This window comes from Chelonia mydas, chromosome 5, assembly GCF_015237465.2.
Source record: "Chelonia mydas isolate rCheMyd1 chromosome 5, rCheMyd1.pri.v2, whole genome shotgun sequence".
Classification (NCBI taxonomy): domain Eukaryota; kingdom Metazoa; phylum Chordata; order Testudines; family Cheloniidae; genus Chelonia; species Chelonia mydas.
Genome location: NC_051245.2, coordinates 23,715,206 through 23,738,880, shown reverse-complemented (window position 1 = coordinate 23,738,880; position 23,675 = coordinate 23,715,206). Strand labels below are relative to the sequence as shown.

General features: G+C 44.7%; 1 protein-coding gene across 1 annotated transcript; it reads left to right on the top strand.

The window, feature by feature from the left end:
* Positions 1-433: 433 nt before the first annotated feature.
* Positions 434-23,675, top strand: AMACR (alpha-methylacyl-CoA racemase). Its single transcript, XM_037902626.2, has 5 exons — positions 434-798; positions 7,051-7,194; positions 8,896-9,056; positions 16,276-16,462; positions 22,729-23,675. The coding sequence occupies exons 1-5, from the start codon at positions 549-551 to the stop codon at positions 23,136-23,138; spliced, it is 1,152 nt and encodes a 383-aa protein (XP_037758554.1). The 5' UTR covers positions 434-548; the 3' UTR covers positions 23,139-23,675.

The following is a 23,675-nucleotide window of genomic DNA, read 5'->3' as shown; positions in this document are numbered from 1 at the left end:
TTTCCCCCCATCCCTGTGCGGAGGGGCCCTGCTCCCCCATCCGCAGAGTGTCCCCATTTCCCCCCATCCCTGTGCGGAGGGCCCTGCTCCTCCTTCCGCTAAGCGTCCCCTTTCCCCCCCATCCCTGTGCGGAGGGGCCCTGCTCCCCCGTCCGCAGAGTGTCCCCATTTCCCCCCATCTCTGTGCGGAGGGGCCCTGCTCCCCCGTCCGCTGAGCATCCCCATTTCCCCCCATCCCTGTGCGGAGGGGCCCTGCTCCCCCGTCCGCAGAGTGTCCCCATTTCCCCCCATCTCTGTGCGGAGGGGCCCTGCTCCCCCGTCCGCTGAGCATCCCCATTTCCCCCCATCCCTGTGCGGAGGGGCCCTGCTCCCCCGTCCGCAGAGTGTCCCCATTTCCCCCCATACCTGTGCGGCTGGGGCTGGGGGCGGGACCGCGCGGGGGGCGGACGGGGCCGTCGGCCGCCGGGTTTCTGGCCCGCTGGGGGCCGGGCCGCGGCGGCCGCTCGATGTTTCGGCGCTCGGCAGGAGGCCGCGGAGCCAGGCGCAGCCATGGCCCTGCGCGGGGTGCGGGTGGTGGAGCTGGCGGGCCTGGCGCCCTCCCCGCTCTGCGGCATGATCCTGGCCGACTTCGGGGCGCAGGTGGTGCGGGTGGATCGCTGCCCCCGCTCGGCCATGAACGCCGACGTGCAGGGCCGGGGCAAGCGCTCCCTGGCGCTCGACCTGAAGCAGGGCCCCGGCGCTGCGGCGCTGAGGAGGCTCTGCCTGCAGGCGGACGTGCTCGTGGAGCCCTTCCGCCACGGTGAGGGGCCGGCCTGGGAGGGAGGGCGAGTGCCGCCGGCGGCAGGACCTTTGGGCGCAGGGTTTGGGGGGAGGGGTGCGGGTGTCACTGGTGGGAGGATCCCCGGGCTCAGGGTTTGGGGGGAGGGGTGCGGGTGCTGCCGGGGGAGGGCACCTGGGCGCAGGGTTTGGGGGGAGGGGTGCGGGTGCTGCCGGGGGAGGGCACCTGGGCGCAGGGTTTGGGGGGAGGGGTGCGGGTGTCACTGGTGGGAGGATCCCCGGGCGCAGGGTTTGGGGGGAGGGGTGCGGGTGCTGCCGGGGGAGGGCACCTGGGCGCAGGGTTTGGGGGGAGGGGTGCGGGTGCTGCCGGGGGAGGGCACCAGGGCGCAGGGTTTGGGGGGAGGGGTGCGGGTGCTGCCGGGGAAGGGCACCTGGGCGCAGGGTTTGGGGGGAGGGCACCTGGGTGCAGGGATTGAGGGGAGGGGTGCGGGTGCTGCCGGGGGAGGGCACCTGGGCGCAGGGGTTGGGGGGAGGGGTGCGGGTGTCACTGGTGGGAGGATCCCCGGGCTCAGGGTTTGGGGGGCGGGGTGGGGGTGCTGCCGGGGGAGGGCACCTGGGCGCAGGGTTTGGGGGGAGGGGTGCGGGTGCTGCCGGGGGAGGGCACCTGGGCGCAGGGTTTGGGGGGAGGGGTGCGGGTGCTGCCGGGGGAGGGCACCTGGGCGCAGGGGTTGAGGGGAGGGGTGCGGGTGCTGCCGGGGGAGGGCACCTGGGCGCAGGGATTGGGGGGAGGGGTGCGGGTGCTGCCGGGGGAGGGCACCTGGGCGCAGGGATTGGGGGGAGGGGTGCGGGTGCTGCCGGGGGAGGGCACCTGGGTGCAGGGATTGAGGGGAGGGGTGCGGGTGCTGCCGGGGGAGGGCACCTGGGCGCAGGGTTTGGGGGGAGGGGTGCGGGTGTCACTGGTGGGAGGATCCCCGGGCTCAGGGTTTGGGGGGAGGGGTGCGGGTGCTGCCGGGGGAGGGCACCTGGGCGCAGGGGTTGGGGGGAGGGGTGCGGGTGCTGCCGGGGGAGGGCACCTGGGCGCAGGGGTTGAGGGGAGGGGTGCGGGTGCTGCCGGGGGAGGGCACCTGGGCGCAGGGTTTGGGGGGAGGGGTGCGGGTGCTGCCGGGGGAGGGCACCTGGGCGCAGGGATTGAGGGGAGGGGTGCGGGTGCTGCCGGGGGAGGGCACCTGGGCGCAGGGTGTGGGGGGAGGGGTGCGGGTGGCACTGGTGGGCGGATCCCCGGGCTCAGGGTTTGGGGGGAGGGGTGCGGGTGCTGCCGGGGGAGGGCACCTGGGCGCAGGGTTTGGGGGGAGGGGTGCGGGTGCTGCCGGGGGAGGGCACCTGGGCGCAGGGTTTGGGGGGAGGGGTGCGGGTGCTGCCGGGGAAGGGCACCTGGGCGCAGGGTTTGGGGGGAGGGCACCTGGGTGCAGGGATTGAGGGGAGGGGTGCGAGTGCTGCCGGGGGAGGGCACCTGGGCGCAGGGTTTGGGGGGAGGGGTGCGGGTGCTGCCGGGGGAGGGCACCTGGGCGCAGGGATTGGGGGGAGGGGTGCGGGTGCTGCCGGGGGAGGGCACCTGGGCGCAGGGTTTGGGGGGAGGGGTGCGGGTGCTGCCGGGGGAGGGCACCTGGGCGCAGGGTTTGGGGGGAGGGGTGCGGGTGTCACTGGTGGGAGGATCCCCGGGCTCAGGGTTTGGGGGGAGGGGTGCGGGTGCTGCCGGGGGAGGGCACCTGGGCGCAGGGTTTGGGGGGAGGGGTGCGGGTGTCACTGGTGGGAGGATCCCCGGGCTCAGGGTTTGGGGGGAGGGGTGCGGGTGCTGCCGGGGGAGGGCACCTGGGCACAGGGTTTGGGGGGAGGGGTGCGGGTGCTGCCGGGGGAGGGCACCTGGGCGCAGGGTTTGGGGGGAGGGCACCTGGGTGCAGGGATTGAGGGGAGGAGTGCGGGTGCTGCCGGGGGAGGGCACCTGGGCGCAGGGTTTGGGGGGAGGGGTGCGGGTGTCACTGGTGGGAGGATCCCCGGGCTCAGGGTTTGGGGGGAGGGGTGCGGGTGCTGCCGGGGGAGGGCACCTGGGCGCAGGGTTTGGGGGGAGGGGTGCGGGTGTCACTGGTGGGAGGATCCCCGGGCGCAGGGTTTGGGGGGAGGGGTGCGGGTGCTGCCGGGGGAGGGCACCTGGGCGCAGGGTTTGGGGGGAGGGGTGCGGGTGCTGCCGGGGGAGGGCACCTGGGCGCAGGGTTTGGGGGGGAGGGGTGCGGGTGTCACTGGTGGGAGGATCCCCGGGCTCAGGGTTTGGGGGGAGGGGTGCGGGTGCTGCCGGGGGAGGGCACCTGGGCGCAGGGTTTGGGGGGAGGGGTGCGGGTGTCACTGGTGGGAGGATCCCCGGGCTCAGGGTTTGGGGGGAGGGGTGCGGGTGCTGCCGGGGGAGGGCACCTGGGCGCAGGGTTTGGGGGGAGGGGTGCGGGTGCTGCCGGGGGAGGGCACCTGGGCGCAGGGATTGGGGGGAGGGGTGCGGGTGCTGCCGGGGGAGGGCACCTGGGCGCAGGGATTGGGGGGAGGGGTGCGGGTGCTGCCGGGGGAGGGCACCGGGGCGCAGGGATTGGGGGGAGGGGTGCGGGTGCTGCCGGGGGAGGGCACCTGGGTGCAGGGATTGAGGGGAGGGGTGCGGGTGCTGCCGGGGGAGGGCACCTGGGCGCAGGGTTTGGGGGGAGGGGTGCGGGTGTCACTGGTGGGAGGATCCCCGGGCTCAGGGTTTGGGGGGAGGGGTGCGGGTGCTGCCGGGGGAGGGCACCTGGGCGCAGGGGTTGGGGGGAGGGGTGCGGGTGCTGCCGGGGGAGGGCACCTGGGCGCAGGGATTGAGGGGAGGGGTGCGGGTGCTGCCGGGGGAGGGCACCTGGGCGCAGGGATTGGGGGGGAGGGGTGCGGGTGCTGCCGGGGTAGGGCACCTGGGCGCAGGGTTTGGGGGGAGGGGTGCGGGTGCTGCCGGGGGAGGGCACCTGGGCGCAGGGATTGAGGGGAGGGGTGCGGGTGCTGCCGGGGGAGGGCTATGGGTGCCACTGGTGGGAGGATCCCTGGGCGCAGGGTTTAGCGGGGAGGGGGATGGGTGCCTCTGGTGGGAGGGGTCCTGCTGACTGGGGGAGTACTAGGGTGCAAGGCTTAGGTATGTCTGTGGCGGATCAGAGATGGGGGTGCTGTGCCAGGGAAGGGATCCTGGGGATGCTCCACAGGGGAGAAGAGGCTGAATGGGGGCTGGGTGCCAGGGGTAAAGTTGGGGAAGGTGCTGCTATAGAGGAGGAAGGACAGGTGAATAGAGGGCAGTAGTCAGGTAGTGTTGCCCCACGTGGGAGATAGGAGCTGCTGTCAGGGAATGACAACTGTCAACTGGCTGGATGCAAAATAGTGTGGTTGGTGCAAATGTCATGGGGCAAACCCAGATATATGGGACACAACAACCCACAGAATAGAGTTTAGAGTTATCCTATCCAAACAATGGCCCATTAAGCCTCAAACAACTTTGACAATTGTCCAGGAGCCCATAGATGACCCAATGGATGTATAATGGGGCAAATTGTGGCATGCTTCAGCCTTGACCCTGCAAAGACATGCATACACATACAAATGGCTTAAACACTTGCACGCCCAGTGTGTACAGTTTATCAAGCATGTGAAGCTTTGTATGTCTGGGGCGTTAGTTTTTAATATGGAGGTGCAATTCCCATGGAGACAACAGGTCCAGCATGCTCTGTTGTTTCCTAACCCCTTGATCCACAAATATGGCAAGTTTTAGCAGGAGGCTCAGCTTCAAGTTGCATGTCACATGTTGATGCCTGTTGGTCCCTTAGGGCTGCAATTCTGTATTAAAGATTAAGGATTCACTGAAGTATTCATGTGCTGTTTTCTGGCCATACCAGATTTAGTACTAAAGAGTCACTATATCATTTTAAACATCAATCATTGTAAATCAGCACATTTATCTGCGTTACTAATAACACCTGTGAACATTAAAACTGGGAACTTCATAAATCTGGTGTGCTTTTCTCTGTGTATTCCTGGGTTTTGACGTGTTGTATGTGTTTTTTTTCTCATAGGCTGTACAGTGGAAATCAATGAATCCAATTTCATTTTAATTTGTAGTTTCACATTTTCTATGTTGAAATGTTTGGGTTGCCGTGGGATTGTTTGGTTAAAGTGACAAATTCCATTGGAAATGTACAGTTAATATAATGGAAATTTCTATTGTCCTTTGGTTTTGTAAAAACTTAGTTACAAAGTTTAAATATGGGTGCAAGTATGAGTTGAGACTAGTGTCTTGTTAAGGGTAAATTTCCATCTGTGGTTCTTTGTAATTCTATAGCTAGATAATGCATCTCATGGACCTGGTCCTGAAATTGTCTCAACACTGGTTTGGATCTTCTGGCATAGAGCCAGTTGTAGGATTGGGGCCCAAGTGATATGTGGGGAGATTTTAAATGGCACAAAGAGAAATTAGGCATCCAAATCCCATTGGCTTTCAGTTAGTTTCTTTGTGATATCTGTTGGAGTTGGGCTTTTGAAAATCTGTCTGTCGTGGTAAGAGCAAGCAAATAAATTTTGTGCCTTGTCTAGTAAATTGTCACAACAGTTTTGTGAGGCTGTATTATAACTTTGGTTGTAGAAAAGGGGTCTATAAATAGGGTATGCTTTTGACTTCATAATAGGTCTCTTTATGTTGAAAGTGCTTTACAATACTGAGTTAACATTGACAGAGCTAAAATTGGTTATTTCCAGATTAAGATTCTTAGACTTTGATCCTTCAGCTGCATTTATGCAGATGCAAAGCTTCATCAATATGGTTTCATGTGAGTAGATCCAATTTGTATTTATAATATACCGTCATGGAACTTTAAAATTTCATTTTTGCAGGAAGGGGTGGATTTATTTTTGTCCGTTTAGGAATTTGCTGTTATTCAATGCAGTTCACCTTTCAGGGCAGGTGGAAATTTGAAGATCCAGACCTGTATAATTATATATATATTATTAAACAGATACATACATACCAGCAAATCTCTCTGCTTCTCTGCCTAGCCATTATCAGTTGACACTTCTCAGTCAGTGTCATGCTGGATCTGGGTCTTCAAGGAGTTGAAGGATGATAGGGTTGTGATTTTATAGATTAATTTGGGGAAGGTGTGTTCCATTCATAAAATGTAATGTGGAAGAAGGTATGAAAGCAATTTTAAGAATTAAGAATCCAGTATTTCTCCTTTCCCCTCCATATCAGATCGTGTAGCTCTGCGGTGTCAGCACTGTTTATCAGACATACTTCTGACCAAAGTTTATCTGTAATTTGCTAAACACAGATAAAAGTCCATTTTACAAATTATATACAGCTTAAACATTTCACCTGGAAAAAACAAACAAAAACAAGACACTTTTTGTGGGGGTTGGGTGCTAAAGGGAGGAAAACATTTCAAAATGTGAATTTATACAGTTTTTCATCCCTGTAAATTAAAACTGACCAAACCTACATTTATTTAATTTTGCAAAAGTTTCTTGAGCTTGAACCTACAGAAGAAACTTGTGTTTGTACAGTTTCTGAAAATCATTTGTTGTGTATAATTGCCCCAGTCTGCTCTTGTTTTTATGATAGATAAGAAGTAATAGTAGTAGATGGGTAGGCCAACGTAAGGATAAAATGGAGTGTCTTATGCCAAAACTGAAGGAAAGGGGAAATATATTGGGCAGGTAAGCAAGGAAAATGTCATTGAACTATATTCTGATAAGAGACAGAAGCAGTCCTGAGAAAGTTGTGCAGAGGTTCAGCCTTGTAAAGATTGGGGAGTGTATTAGCCAAAAGTTTGCCTTTCTTTTTACTATGGTGCGTGACCTCCTGGGAGCTGTCTCTTTGGTTCAGCTACGTTCAGTGGTCCACAGTTGAGGAAATTGGTCAGAATGGTCATGAAGGGTCTGAAATTGGGGAGAAACAAAGTGCATTTAAACTACTTTTACACTAAATTTATATTTGATGCATTCAACGTATAAAATAAACTTAGTACATTATTAATTTAAAAAATATTGGCAATTCATGTTTTAATATGGCTACTGTAGTTTAGGCTTTTTTGAACATAATCAGCATGTTAGCTTTAATTCAAATTCATAATGACTAATACATTTTACTGTTTTTCATTTCAAATCAAGTTTGTTTTGAATCTAGATTAAAAGCAAAAATTTGATTTGGGATTAAACATTTTATTTTTCTGTTAAGGTGTCATGGAAAAACTTGGTCTTGGTCCAAAGGTCCTTCTAAAGGAAAATCCCAAACTTATCTATGCTAGACTTACTGGATTTGGCCAGTCAGGAAAATATGCCAAGTCTGCAGGTCATGACATCAATTATTTGGCTTTGTCAGGTAAGCTGTAAAAATTCCTATTAGATTAACTTTATTTTTGCTTTAATTAAGAATTGTATTAGCAGGTACTTTGTGTACATGGCTTAAATTACCTGAGTGTTGTCATCTTCAAGTAAAAGAGGATAAAAGAAGAAAAATCTAGATAAAGTTTTTTCTTTTTTTTTAAAGGTAAATATAATTTTATGATAGTCTTCAGGTTTATCTTTTCATTTTGGGCCTGATCCCCCAACCTTTACTTACCTGGGCAATCCTTGCATGGTTAGTCCCACGAAACTACAAATCAATAGGTTTACTTGTGTGAGACTGGATTATTGAGGTAAGTGAAAGCTGCAGGATCCAGGCCCTTTGTGAGCTCTGTCTTGCCTGAGTGCTGTACATATCCTTATGTTGAATGCCAGCCCAGAGGAAAGTAGCTAACAAAGTGATGTTATTGACTTTAATATTGCTGGACTGTAGAACAAAGTCCACACTGCCTGCTAAAATAATTTTCTTCCTAAATCCGGTTTAATCAGTACCATTTTGTGTGGTTCCTGGCAGCTATTACTGTAACTTGGCAGCCTACTGCAAGAAGAAAACCTCAGCTAGCAACACCTGTATTTTTGCACACTTTTGGGGGGGCAGAGGGGTCCTTTGAATTAGAAAATGTAAAATATGCTTTTGCACCAATTAACTCTTTTTTCAACAAATCAAGTTTTATCAGAGTTTGTTGGCAAAAATATCAGACAAGTATATTGAATGTTTACAGATGTAGCAGTACACTTCTTATGTGATTCCGAGTTAGTATTTCTCAAACTGCTTTTGCCAGAACAGCCCAAAGTAAATGATAATCCTAGTTTTTGGCAAACTATTTTCTAAAATAAAACCAATCTGCCTGAAATGTCACAGGCATGCCAGATAGATTATTTCTGCCAAGTTTAAAACAAATTAGACAAGGCATTTGGGAGGTGTGACTGCTCAAAAATGAGGTGATCTCATGTTTTGGAAATTTTCCTTATGGTTTTTGGTTTGCTGTAACCCAAAAATGACTTGTCCTGGAAAGTCCAAATTAGATTTAATATATTCATGTACTGGTGTTTATGACACCGATTCGACTGTTGAATGGCAGATTTTAGTTATTGAGAAGTTTTCTGCATGCATCCTCAGTGGAGTTCTTAACACCATGTGTCAGCTTGTGTGCACTTTAGAAAACACACATTGGTGTGTGAGTTACTTAAACAATATATCAGCACCAGGCAGTGTTTTAGGATGCATTGAATTTGTACACTGCTTCAGCTGCAGGACTCAGATCCTAGGCTGATGGTTTAGGACGAAAGTGGCTCTGCAGGGCTGATAAACTCCACATTGCCCCACTGGCAGGAGGAGGGGAAAGAGAGTCGTTATGGGGGAAACGAGAGAGCAAAATGAAGGTAAGGGGGCTGTTTAGGGGAGCAAAGAGTGCTAGCAATCTAGAAGCCCCTTCCCAAATAAAAACAATGGCCAGATCCTTGGCTCTGCTTCAGTCCTTTTTTGTCACTCCTGCAGTGTAAAGGGGCCATAATGTTGTCTTAAACCACTAGCTGAGGATTCTCTTGGAATGTAGGGGATGCTGTAGTTACCTTGGTTAAGGTATATAAATTGAAGAAATGTTAGTTTTCATTTTTCTAACATTAATGGTCATACACTTTTTGATTAAATTTCTGTGCTTTTTGCACTGTTTTTCAGGTGTGCTGTCGAAACTTGGTAGAAAAGATGAAAATCCTTATGCACCAGTAAATCTTCTGGCTGATTTTGCTGGTGGAGGTGTCATGTGTGCAATGGGTATAATTATGGCCCTCTATGAACGTACAAAATCTGGCAAAGGGCAAGTCGTTGATGCAAGTATGGTAAGTTTTTGAAATTTGTTTATTTGTAGTTTTTTGTTTTTAAACTCTAACTCTACAAAAGGGAAAAAGGATGAAGTTGTTGGTAAGGCATAGCACTGGGAGTTAGGGAAATGAAAAGTTAAGCCACCTAATGGGACACCTCTACTCCTTCACCCACTGGCAAACATCTTATCACACCTTGCCACTGCCCTAACTCCTTTACACCACAGAAAATAGACCGCAGTCTTACCTCTGCCGCCCGTGGATGCCAGTGTCTGACACACCCTTTAACAAACTACCTCCTCTCAATCTGATTATTTGAAGATGATGATGTGGTAGGATGTGTTGGAAGGTGGTATGCCATGAGAAGATTTTATGCCTCACATGCACCCAGAATGATGCATAATGGCAAAAAATGACCCTTACTCCTTAAAATTACTTTTTAAAAAGTCTCCTTGTTGCACCAGATCTATCAAAGTTTCATCTGTCTGCCAATTTTTGTTTAGACAGACAATGTCTTTTGAAAATATATCAGTTAACAAAACCAAAAAACAAGTCAGACTGCCATGGATGAATTTCAACAACAGATGAGTTTCAAACACTTTGATTTCTTTTCATGATTTTTTTAAAATAAACAAAAACTACATAGAAAATTCAGAGGACTTAAAAATGAACACTGAAATTTCTCATCAAAAGGAGAAAAAAACCAAAAATGTACGTCCCACTTTAAACCTCTTACAGAAGACAACCTTAGCCATGGAGCCACAATTGGTGCCTCCATAATAGTATTTTCAAATTAATTTTTCCTTTTTTTAAAAGGAACACAGTACAATTTAGGTTTAAAACTTGACCTTTCTTAAAAATATAGTAATACAATGGGTAGTGTCATTTGGACATTTCATTATGTTCCATTCAGTTGAACAGACATTACATAGAAAAGTGCTGATGGAGCACATACATGCACCATCTCATCATCAGCAGCAAAAACAGTTAAATAATAATCTGAGACAGATGAGTCTGGTTCCACTCCCAACTCTGACCCATGGAAAGAGATTTTTCTTTTTAAACCTAACTAATACCACAACCTATCAATATTTGAACTGTCACTTCATTTTAACCTATTTTTGTTTAAAGGGCACATTACTTATTACAGACATTTGCATCATATTAAGAACTCTTTCAGGTGGTGGGATTTTCTTAAGGAGGAAAAGAGGAAATAGTTTTTTAACCTCCTCTCATGTCCCCACAATGACTTTTCATAGCATTTCAGTCTTTCATAGATTAGTTTGCCCTTTGTCATGTCTACGCCAAAAGGGAGTCTTGTTCTCAACTTCCTGCCAAGCGACCTTTTTCAAAAGTCACTTAACGATTTTCACACCGTTCTCTACAAAACTGTTGGTTTGAGAATACCTGGGATTTGAAGTTATGTGCTTAAACCCATACTCTCTAGCAAATGTTTTAAATTCACGTCCATCAAAGCACTGACCATTTTCAGGGATTCCATGCCTGGACAATATGGATTTTAAGCGCATTAAAACATATTCTGATGTACTAGTTTCTAATATAACAATCTCTAGTTAGTGAGAATAATAATCCAAAATCAAAACATAGTCGTTACCTACATATGTAAATAAATGCACACTAACTTTAGACCATGCCCTTAACTGTTCATTGTTTATCAACATAGGCTCTTTTCTCTGTTTAAGTTGGTATTTTTGACACGTTTAATACATTTTAACTGTTTTTTCCTATTTCATTATTCATTTGTAGCCAATAAAGTATCTCTCTGGCTCTGCATTTACATTTCTCCATGCCCATCTGTCCTTCATGTATTCTTGTGAGCTTGTAAGCTTTTTATATCTTGGGCACTGCTATTCTGTTTCCTGTAAACAATATGCTATCAGTAACAGACCTTTTTTGAACTGGAAATATGGACTTGGTATGTAATGTCCTGGCCACCCTGTGGTAATAGCTTTAATTATCTCTGTAAAGTCTCCTCATTAGCTGTAGCCTCAGCAAATTCATTCCACTTCCTTTCTGAGACAAGAAAATTCTTTTTTTTCATCAGGTTAACATGCACTATGTCTGACTCCACCTCTCTTTCTACTACAGTTTTATCAGATGCTCTGGACAATGTGTTCACTACCACTAACTCTTTTTCTGGTGTATATGCAATTGTTAAATCATACAGTTAGAGCTGGAAAAACAGTCGTCATACTGTGGGCGGAGTGTCAACTAACCCCTTAATTGCAATTGATATGGTCTGTTTGAACACATGGAATATTTTACAACATGCACTAGGGCTAAAGTTTCTTTTCAGTTTGGGCATAGTGGCATTCTGTTCTGTAAGAGCTCTGGATGTATACACCACTAGCCTTCAGTGGTAGTCATATTTTTGTAGCTATGTTATGTTGCCCCTATGCCGCCTTTGGAGGCATCAGTGGACAAGCTGGTCAGTCTTCTGTGGTCAAAATACTTCAGCACAGGGGATTTCTGAATCAGTTGTTTCAGGTTGACAAACTCTTTGTCCAGTTTAGCGTCCCTTGTCCATTGACTGTTCTTTTGCGTGAGTGCATGGAGGTTGCTGGTTTGTGCAGCCAAATTAGGTATAAATTTACCAACAAAATTAACCATTCCTATGAATCCCTGTACTTTCTTCTTATTTTCTGGGTGTGGCATATTTGTTATAGCTTATGTTCTGCTAGGATCAATAAAGTTAACTTTTCTCCTAAATAGGTTATTTCTCTGAGCCTGAATTTACATTTTTATTTGCTTAGCTTCAGACCTACTGCTCTAACCCTGTCCAATGCTTCTAACCCATAATTATGTTCCTCTGTTGTGTTGCCCCAGAGGAAAATGTCATCTATATACACTTTTGTGCCTTCAGTTTCCTCAAATATTTGCTGCACAGTTCTATGAAAGACATCTGGAGCAGATTTTAGACAAAACGGGAATCTGAGAAAGCAGTATCTTCCATATGGTGTAATAAAAGTACATAATTTGGAGCTCTTCTCATCTAAGGGAATCTGCCAGAATCCAGATTTTGCATCTAAAAAAGTAAAATACTCTGTACCAGCCATATCCCCCCAAATGTCTTCCCTGATATATAACTGAAAGTGTTTTCTTTTGATATAGTTGTTATTCTTTCTTAGGATCCAGGCATAATCTCAGTGTTCTATTCTTTTCCCCCCTACTATTTGCTAGTGAGTCTGTAGGCTCTTCGAATTACATCATTTGTTACTAAATGATCAAGTTCTTCTTTTGAGATTTTTTTCCCTCATACTTAGACGAATATTTCTAGGGGCTTGTATGATGGGATAATTTGGTTCTGTCAGTTCAGTTCTATATTCAGTTGCTAATTTTCCTATGCCTTCAAAAACATCCTGATACTGTTCCTTATCTCCTCCATCATGTGCACTCTTTGGATCAGCCCAAGGGCTCGGCATGTCTTTAAACCCTCTAAAGGTGCTTTATTTCTTTTAACTATTACAAAGGATATCAATTCTTTTTGATCTTTTACCTTCACTTCTAATACTCATGTACCTCTACCAGGAAAAAGAAAAGGAGTACTTGTGGCACCTTAGAGACTAACAAATTTATTTGAGCATAAGCTTTCGTGAGCTACAGCTCACTTCATCAGATGCATTCAGTGGAAAACACAGTGGGGAGATTTATATACATAGAGAACATGAAACAATGGGTGTTACCATATATACTGTAAGGAGAAAGTGTTCTCTGACTGGTTTTTGAATGTTATAATTCTTGACGTCTGATTTGTGTCCATTTATTCTTTTACGTAGAGACTGTCCAGTCTGACCAATGTATATGGCAGAGGGGCATTGCTGGCACATGATGGCATATATCACATTGGTAGATGTGCAGGTGAACGAGCCTCTGATAGCGTGGCTAATGTGATTAGGCTTTGATTATCACTACAAAAGGTTTTCTTCCCCTCCCTCCCCCGCTCTCCTGCTGGTAATAGCTCATCTTAAGTGATCACTCTCCTTACAGTTTTCAGAGTAGCAGCCATGTTAGTCTGTATTCGCAAAAAGAAAAGGAGTACTTGTGGCACCTTAGAGACTAACCAATTTATTTGAGCATAAGCTTTCGTGAGCTACAGCTTATGCTCAAATAAATTGGTTAGTCTCTAAGGTGCCACTAGTACTCCTTTTTTCCTTACAGTGTGTATGGTAACACCCATTGTTTCATGTTCTCTATGTATATAAATCTCCCCACTGTATTTTCCACTGAATGCATCCAATGAAGTGAGCTGTTGCTCATGAAAGCTTATGCTCAAATAAATTTGTTAGTCTCTAAGGTGCCACAAGTCCTCCTTTTCTTTTTCCCATTAGTCTCTAAAGAAATTCATCTGTTCCTTCCTCTTCAAATACAGTTCCTAGATAGAACTCTTCTGTGCTGCTGTTTGTGCTCTCTTTCTGGATTATGGCATCAGCATGCATGCTTTGCTTCCTCTTCTGCAGTTGTTGATCCTGACTGCAGACTTTGGTAAAATGATTGTATTTCTTACAAATATTACAGCGATTACCAAAAGCTGGGCATTGTTGAGGCCTGTGTTTGTGTCCACATCTTGTGCAGTCCTTGAAGCTGCCCCTTGCAAATTCTTGTGCTTTACTTGTTTCATGCTTCTCTCTGTTTTTTCGCTCTGTACTGAGTTACTGTTTGCCAGTTTTTTCTCTCTTGTTACTCTATTCAGAGTGGCAGTGACCTGTTTTCCTTCCATTTCTTTTTTATTCTGTTTAGAGTGATATCAGCTGCCTGACACAGTCTTACTGCTTTATCCAAAGTGAGAGTCAGATCTTCTTATAGTCCTTTTTGCAGCTTTGGATCTCTGATTCTAATTACAGTTTCATCTCTTATAACTGAGGCTACTTTTTAGTCACGGGCATTTTTAGTAAAAGTCATGGACAGGTCACGGGCAGTAAACAAAAATTCACAGAAGTCACGGAGGTCATGGAAAGTCACAGAATCCGTGACAAACTCGCAGCCTTACTTATAACTGAATCTGTTAATCCATAGGTTTCAGAGTAACAGCCGTGTTAGTCTGTATTCGCAAAAAGAAAAGGAGGACTTGTGGCACCTTAGAGACTAACCAATTTATTTGAGCATGAGCTTTCGTGAGCTACAGCTCACTTCTTCGGATGCATACTGTGGAAATTGCAGAAGACATTATATACACAGACACCATGAAACAATACCTCCTCCCACCCCACTCTCCTGCTGGTAATAGCTTATCTAAAGTGATCATCAAGTTGGGCCATTTCCAGCACAAATCCAGGTTTTCTCACCCTCCGCCCCCCCCACAGACAAACTCACTCTCTTGCTGGTAATAGCCCATCCAAAGTGACTACTGTCTTCACAATGTGTATGATAATCAAGGTGGGCCATTTCCTGCAGAAATCCAGGTTCTCTCACCCTCTCACCCCCCTCCAAAAGGTGAGGGGGTGAGAGAACCTGGATTTCTGCAGGAAATGGCCCACCTTGATTATCATACACATTGTGAAGACAGTAGTCACTTTGGATGGGCTATTACCAGCAAGAGAGTGAGTTTGTCTGTGGGGGGGCGGAGGGTGAGAAAACCTGGATTTGTGCTGGAAATGGCCCAACTTGATGATCACTTTAGATAAGCTATTACCAGCAGGAGAGTGGGGTGGGAGGAGGTATTGTTTCATGGTGTCTGTGTATATAATGTCTTCTGCAATTTCCACACTATGTATCCGAAGAAGTGAGCTGTAGCTCACGAAAGCTCATGCTCAAATAAATTGGTTAGTCTCTAAGGTGCCACAAGTCCTCCTTTTCTTTTTGTTAATCCATAGTTGCAGGTTTGGCTCATTAGCTTCCGCTCTTAGAAATTTTTCAAATTATCCTTCTATTTGTCTTCTAAGGTAAAACATGTGTCTTTCAAATGTTACTCTTTTTAGGTATGCAGTATTCTTAAATTTCTGCACAGTTGTGTCATAACTCACTCTCTTGGCCTGATGTAATGCATGTCTTCAACTCCTGTGCCTCAGGTCCTGCAGTATTTAAGAAGATTGCTATTTTCTGCTGGTTTTCTTTCCCACCAAAGCTAGCTGCTTGCTTGCATGCATGCATATATATAATCTCTGTTTGACCAGGAGTCTGCTGCATTACCTGAGAGTTTCAATTCTTTGGGGACTTTTAGTTTCTTTATCTCCAAGGTGACTTCTTCAACACAGTCCTCTTTTCTTTGTCCTTTCTTCTACCTCACTCTGGTACCATGTGTTGTTTGTGGATTCATAAGAAGAAGGTATAGTCTAGACTCTTAGAACTAAGACTTTATTAGAACTAAAACAGAGTTACATAAGACAAAGGAGAGCCATGTGCTCCTAGCTACATATCTGCTGAACCTGACTTCAGACTGCTTGGGTTTTCTCTAGCCCGGTTTTCTCTAGCCCAGCTCCCTCTAACATGTGCTCTGCTCTTAAAGGCACAGTGCATACTCCTAACAATTCCGTTGATACCTTTCCTTTTCTTTTAGGGCACCTCTTACATAAGTTTAATAAGCTCAATGTCAAACATACCTTTTGGTTTCCTTGATGTAACTGTAATCAATGCTCGGAGCTCTACACCCATATGTCAACACCCTCACCCTCTCTGCTATCTTGTAGGGTTCCTAAAGTGTGCTCGCCAGTGAGAAACAGGGAGCTCTACAGATTAGAGAGAGCTGTGGGAGAATAGTCAGGTTAACATAGTTATTTCTATGTGCATCTCAGTTTTCTAGGTACTGAGAACTAGAGAGAGGTTTTATCTTTTGACCTCCTTCACATTTTCTGCAAGCAGTCTTATCTCAGCCAGTTAAGTGCTGAGGTACTTACTGTCCTGTAGAGCCACTGAGCTTGGCCTGTCACCTTACAACTCATTTCTTTGCTATTTGAATCACTAGGAGCTTGATAAAGTAAGAAACATTATCCATCCAGTACATTAATATGTCTTATGTCAATCTGATATTATCTTTCAGGGCTCCTTTTTACTCCTTTTAAATTTAGAAAACATCACACGCATAACTTTAAAGGCAAGATTGTTATGAATGATATAATCCTTAAACCAATTACTTAACAAGAATATTACAATTCAGAATCCTAACTAAGTATAATCTTAATTGTAAGTTTATGAATACTTGTTTGTGTGGAATTGCCAGCGATTTCACCAGTAACTCTAAACTTTTTATTTATTTATTTATTTTTTAAAATAAATCTTTAAGGTAGAAGGAGCAGCATATCTAAGTTCTTTCCTGTGGAAATCACAAAATTTAGGCCTTTGGAATAGACTTCGAGGGGAGAACTTGCTGGACAGCGGAGCCCCTTTTTATGAGACCTACAAGACCCTAGATGGGAAATTCATGGCAGTTGGTGCCATTGAGCCACAATTCTATGAGCAGCTAGTAAAAGGTAAGTAACTTTCAGCAGTTGGTTCATACACGTGCCTTTCCTCAGTCAGGTGTGGTTATCATTTGATATCTTTGTTCCATGAAATCCATTATATTTGTTTTTTTTTACAGGCAAACCACCTTTTGAAACCAGTTTGAATAAACTATATATTTTTTGTAACATTTGAATGGGTAGGGGTTTTTTTTAATATATATTTTTAATTACAGATTTTCTTCTGGAGATTTGCTACTGTGTTGTTTTGTGACTGAATTACTGAATAATTTCTTTGTAAACCACTGTTTTCAAAGGGTTATAAATCTGCTTTAAAAACTCAGTGTGGGTGGAATGCAAGGTTTTAGGCTAGACTGCAAATTAAAAAATATCTTTCAATTTTTCAAAGAAATTAATTAAACTATTTTAAAATGCACTTGCAGTGTAGATAGTTCGTAATAGCATTTCACTTTTTAAGGTTAAATTGGATTTTTTAAAACAAGTTGGCTATTGTAAAGTAACTTGTACTGCCAAATTTCATAAAGCTTTGTAGTGTCTGACATCAGATTGTCACGCTATTAATCTGTCTTGCAAATACTATATTCAAGTTTTTCTAAAAATCCATGATAAATAAAGTAACAAACTTATAAAAGATGATTAACACCAGACTTCACTAGACTTTCCTCTTGCACTTAAAACCTGATGTGGTCCTGGCTTCCCACATCTTGCCCCCATCCCCAGTGGTTCCTTCTGTGCAAGATAGACCTTTCCATTCTCTCTAGTCAGAAGACTGGGACTCCACATTTATTGTGAATCTAGAAAGAATCATAGTAAGCAGTTAGTTATAGCTATAACATTCCATTCAATTTCATATTTACACACACACACACACACACACACACACACACACGTTCTGCAAGGTTGTTATCGTAGTTACCAGCCTTAGAGTTGCTCGTGCCAAGCCACTGGCCAGGTGGCCTGGACACGAGAAGGGAGCAGGGCCTTGTCAAATGCTTATGCTCTTGGAAGTTGGTTTGCAGAATCAGACCCCAAAGTTCTCAGTTTCTGTAGTCCATTTTTATAGGAATTTATTCCTATGCCAGTCTATGGGAATTGCTTCATCATGCTGTTGCTGAATCAATCAGCAGATGGCACATTCCTGATGGCTCTGTGTTGTTCTTTGGTTCTCCCATCCTTGAGGCTGTTGGGTGGATTCCAGTCTGCCCTCCGGGGGGTCCTCTGGTTGTTTCCACTTGAAGCCTTCTTCCTCCGATGGACACTGGATTCTTAGGCTGGCACCTCCCTGATCATTCAGTTATTATCCACACACATCCTCTATCTCTATTTTAATCACAATTGTTAACAAAGCGAGATAAATACAACAAAAGGGCAGGGAGTCTCTGTGTGAGTAGTTGTTGTTACAAAGTATTGCTTTGAGAACAGACTCTGTCTTAGGATGTACGAACACAATTAGCAGCTTGCAAGTTTCACACAGAGAGGGAGAGAAACAGTAAAAACAAGAGACCAAAAACCAAGAGACCTCTTAATTAGTAATACCCTGGAATTTAAACTATGGGGAATCAAACTCATTTGTGATTTTAATACAGAACTTCTTTAATATCATCCAACATAATCCTCCTTTTGACACTAAGATTTATAATCGTCAGTGTCACTTTCTGTGTAGCCTATTCAAGAGAAGGTACTGTGAGGCAATTTGAGTTTGTGATTCCAATTCATCCCACGTACATGATCCTACTACAAGGTTCTGGGGTAACAGGCAAGGTGAGGCACACCCACTTTTGAGGAGTCCATTCGGTACAACCTCTAGTGTCCAAGAGCTTCCCTCCCACCCCAGCCCACTGGCTCGAGGTTCGGGGTAGCCAGAAGGATCCCATGTGTAATATGGGGAGTGGGCTAACCTTCCATACCTTTGCCTCCAGAGACTGTTGGTGTGCAATTTTGACAACAATTTCACCAATTAACAGGTCTGGTTTTACAATGCTAGAAACATACTGCATCCATTTGTACTGATAAGTATCAAACAGTGATCTTTTTTTTTTCGGAGAGCTTAATTTATTCTTAATCAGGTCTGCAGTATTTTTTTTAAACACACAACAGTGCTAGCAACAAGACAAAACATAGAACACAAAACACAATTTCTATTGTGACAGTAGATTCATGGTATTGGGTTGCTCTTCTGCTGGCATCAGCTTTTCCTGATTTTCTGAAAGACACAAAGAACATGTTTCTACCCCTTTTGGGGTGGCAGATTACTGCTTAAAATATTTCTTTTACAAATACCCTTGCTGATTGCAAAACAGAGGAATTACCCCCATATTTTCCTGTGTTTGTTCTATAGGCAGGCCAGGTTTCAATGGCTTCTATCTTTTAAGGGTTATGGGGAAATTATCCCACTGTTTAGTCATTACATCCATGAGGTGGGGTACCTCATTTTCCCTTTTTATACAGCAGACCAAGTTTATAATGTTTTTCCTGCTGTGTTAAGCTTTAAGTTTATTTACAGGTAATAGCTGAGAAGCATCATTACCATATGATCTTAAAGGATTTTTCCAAAAATCATACACACTATATACATTGTTACAGTGGTACTTATTATAATTATTATCATTAAATTTATTAAAGTTATCTTGTTATACCATGCCTTTTATTTAGACAGTTTGTTTGCTGACCAGGTATGTCCTTTAGCAGCAAAAGGAGTTGCAGGTAGTTCTTTCCTTCCTTTACCAGTTAGGTAATTTGCATTTTCACAGACGCTTCCTGCTTGCTTTTGGATTTAAAGCCATCAGCAGCTCAGAGACTCTCTATCTTAAAAGTTTTCACAGTAGCAGCCGTGTTAGTCTGTATTCGCAAAAAGAAAAGGAGGACTTGTGGCACCTTAGAGACTAACAAATTTATTTGAGCGTAAGCTTTCATGAGCTACAGCTCACTTCATCGGATGCATTCAGTGGAAAATACAGTGAGGAGATTCATATACATAGAGAACATCTTAAAAGGGACACAATCAGCTTTCACCAGAGTTTTGATTATATTTAACTTCTGCTTCCAAAACACACAGCAATCTGAAAAAGAAAACCCAACCTGTTGTGGCTCCCTTTGGAGCCCTACGAGCATTTTAATTCAGTAGCATGGTATGTTTGCATTTCTTTTGCCCCTTCTACAATATACACTGCACATGTTCTGGGGCAAATGCACATTCCTTCCATAGTTTAACTTCTATAACATTATCCATATCAATTTTTACATAAGGTGTGACTATTTCTTTTGTGCTTACAGAGTTTTCATGTACCTTTATCCAAGTTTCAGAGTAGCAGCCGTGTTAGTTTGTATCCACAAAAAGAAAAGGAGGACTTGTGGCACCTTAGAGACTAACCAATTTATTTGAGCATAAATAAATGCATCCGATGCCACTGAATGCATCCGATGAAGTGAGCTGTAGCTCACGAAAGCTTATGCTCAAATAAATTGGTTAGTCTCTAAGGTGCCACAAGTCCTCCTTTTCTTTATCCAAGTGACAGTCTGATTACATAGAGCCATTTTAAGGCTCTGTGTTTCTAACATTGCTTCTTTTTGTTTTGTGCACCTCACCCCTGCTGGTGCTTCAGAGGGGCACGGTCTTTTTTAATTTCTTATTGTTTTACCACAGCTCTTATCTGCTATTTTGTTACAAAAAAAAAAAAATAAACAAAAAGAATCCAGACTCTCTCCCTATTCTCCTGATTTTGACTGCCCTGCTGCAGCCATTACTTAAAAACATTTTAAATTTTGAAAAGCATTGAGTTACCTCTTAAGGATTAAATGCCAAATCCCAAAGCCAAGCAACACTAATCACCTGTGTCTAGCAAAAAGGTCGGCCAGTTTTGCAACTTTGAATTAAAGAGACAAATGGATTTTTAGTGGCATTATTTAAAACAAAAACAAAACCAGTTGGTCCTTAGAACTTTACATATTTACACACACAGAGATAGATACATACACATTTTCTTTTCCTTAACATCCCTTCCACCCTGCTCTGTTTTTTACATCTTACATTCCCTTTATACATTTGAGGCAGTTAAGTTCCAGTAGAACCCCCTTATGTTCTTTTAGCAAATTTGACTTAAGTTGTCCATAGTCAAATGATTTCAATCAGATAGTTTATTTTTCCCTGGTTTATTTACACACATTCCTTTGGAAAAGGGCCCATTTTTCCTTCAGAATGGCTGCAAAGAAACCAAGAATTCTCTTTCTCTAACACTTTTCCTTTTTAACATTTTCACAAAGTTTAACTGCTTAATTCCCTCCAGCCTCTACAGAGTTAACTTTTCAATCTCTTTTCTCTTCGTAATTATGGCTGGGGGTGCCGTACATATGACCTTCTCCCCCTTCACCCGCTCTAATGGCTGCTACTTGTTAAGTGGCAAAGCCCAATTTTTGTCTCAGACTCTTAATTAGTGACTCACGATGACTATGATTTGCAGGTGCTCTTCCCTGCTTCAAGGTTAATTTCTTTACCATACTTTTGAGCACATCTGTGTCTCTCTCAATTTTCTCAGAGGATTTAGCTTGGTCTGCCAGGAATCTTTCTCTCTCTCTCTGCATTCCTGGAGTGCCTCTTTCACTATTTCCAGCTGACTCTGGCTATTTGTAGCCAACACCTTCCAATTGTCTGCTCCCTTTTCCGTTTGGTTTAGCTTTTCCTGTAAAGATGCCTTTTCCTCTTTACATGAAGACAAGCGGAGGGAAGAATCCTTACATGCCTCCCACAACAACCAAATTGCTGCTGCATCTCTTTGGGCAGCACGAGAAGGTTTGTATATGAGGATATACTGAGCCAATCTATCTTCTAGGTCCGAAATAGTGCAGACATCAGCTAGGGCTTGTTTAGTCCAAGGACTGTGCCCAGATTTTTGAAGGATTTGTTTAAAAGGTGTAATTTCTTTAACAAAAGGTGAGGTTGGAGTTCCTTCTGACTCCATCCCTCACTCTGGTACTGGCTTACCCTGTTTTCTTTTAAACATCTTAACACGGGTATTTCAATCTCTTTGTCACTCCTGATATTACTCAGCAAGTGACACAGCCTAGATTCTGAAATCGTAGCTTATCAAGTTTCCTCGTCACACCTGGCATAGGTCAGCGAGTGACACAGCCTAGATTCTCTGATCCTGCTACTCCTTGTTCCAGCGAGCAGCACTGCCTGGCCCTTAGGCCTTCTTGTTGCCCCTGATACTTTGGTGAACAATAGGACTTGGATTCTGTAATCGTAGCTTAGTAATATGAGCTCTGTATATTTTACCTCTGCCTCCTGGAGGCCAGAAGGCTGGTTAACCAAATAGAAATGCCGAGCTCAACAGAGCTGGCGGTATGCACACCAATATTTACAATAACTGAGGTTTTTTACCAGTATTCTCCCTTTCGCAATGCTCCACCAAAATGTTATGGGTAAAAAATTGTGATTTGTGTGGTTTTCTTATTTGTATGGTGCAATCTGGTGCTTTTCCGACATGCAGGAAGACATGAAGTCTAGTGCTTGCAATCTAAGGCCATGTCTACACTGAAAAGTTAGATTGACCCAGCTAAATCACTCACAGATGTGAAGAATCCACACCCCGAGCAGAGTAGTCAAGTTGACTCCCCCCGACTCCCTGTAGACAGCGCTAGGTCGATGGAAGAATTCTTCCATCTGCTGGACCGCTGCAGCAGTGCCACTGTAGTGTTTCAAGTGTAGATAAGCCCTTAGCAGGCGAAATGGGAGAAAGTGATGTAGCATCAAAGTAAAGTGATAGGGGATCTCCAAATTTTTGCTGCATTTTCCAGGAAGGTTTCATTTTAAAAAGATGTTTCTATTTCTTTTTTGTTAAAGGTGTCACAGTACAAATGATAGAATCATAGAAGCTAAAGATCGGGAAGGTCTGTTAGGCAATAGGGTCTCTATCCCTATCTTTTCTACATTATTTTTTCCTTGTTTTAGAGCTATCAAGTCAAAGGTGTATAGCTCTTAGCTCTGTACCCAATTTGTGCTGTCTTTATGAGCCTATATCTGATGCACTTTAATATAATGGCAAGAACCAGGGATGGTCGTTTTCCTTTCCTTTTTCAAATTATGTGCCCTGTAATAAATTTTGAAACCACTTGTAACTGAAGCCTAATGTGCCATGACCCTTGTGCTGTCTCAGGCTGCCTGCAATAAATATGCTTGAGAAGCAGGGTGAGCTATGGGCTGCAGAAAAAACATTTACTCTATTTTTATTAGCATGCCTAAAGTACAATACATTTAAACTTTGTTTTTATCCTTTTAGGACTGGGGCTAGATTCAGATAAGCTTCCCAGTCAGTTGAGTTTCTCTGACTGGCCTGAAATGAAGAAAATGTTTGCAGCTATATTTTCCAAGAAGACACAGGCAGAATGGTGCAGGATCTTTGATGGCATAGATGCCTGTGTGACACCTGTTTTATCCTTGGATGAAGTTGCCTTACACGAACATAACAAAGAGCGCAGTTCTTTTATCAAGAATGATCAGGAAGAGATAAGTCCTAGACCATCTCCTCTTCTTTCAAGGACTCCAGCTACTCCATCTCCCAGAAGGGATCCTTTTATAGGAGAACACACAGAAGAGATACTTCTAGAATTTGGCTTTACCAAGGAAGAGATTGCTAAACTTCACTCTGAAAAAGTAATTGAATTCAATAAGCCAAAAGCAAATTTGTAATATCTAGCCATGCAAATCAGAAAAGTTTCAAACTGTCACAATAAGATTTTGTGCATTAAAGTTGGAATTACATGAGGAAATGTTAATGTAGCATCACTTTTTCAGGGCCAGGGTGTGTGTGTGACTGTTAAATTAATGGATTAATTGAGGACTAAATATATAAACTGTATTCCTAATTGGATTAGAATGCCTATAGAATGTTACCATTGAAATTTTGTCCTGGGGGTGTTTGTTTTGAAAAGATGTGCAGTATTTGCTTGTTATAATGGTTTATGTCATTTTTAATGTTTCCTTCAATAAGTGTATTATAGGAAATGTGTGCTTGTTTTAATCCTTGTGTTTTTAATATATGTTATAATTAGCTGAAGGCAATGATTTTTATAAAATACTGTTATTCTTCATAAACAGGTTGCTGTGTTGTTCATTTATAAATTTGAGAGAGAGCTCTTTTGCCTGTATTTTCACAGTATTGATATAAAATTCATTTGCATTATCCTCCCAGAATATTCATTAAAATACCATGGCAGAGCAACTATA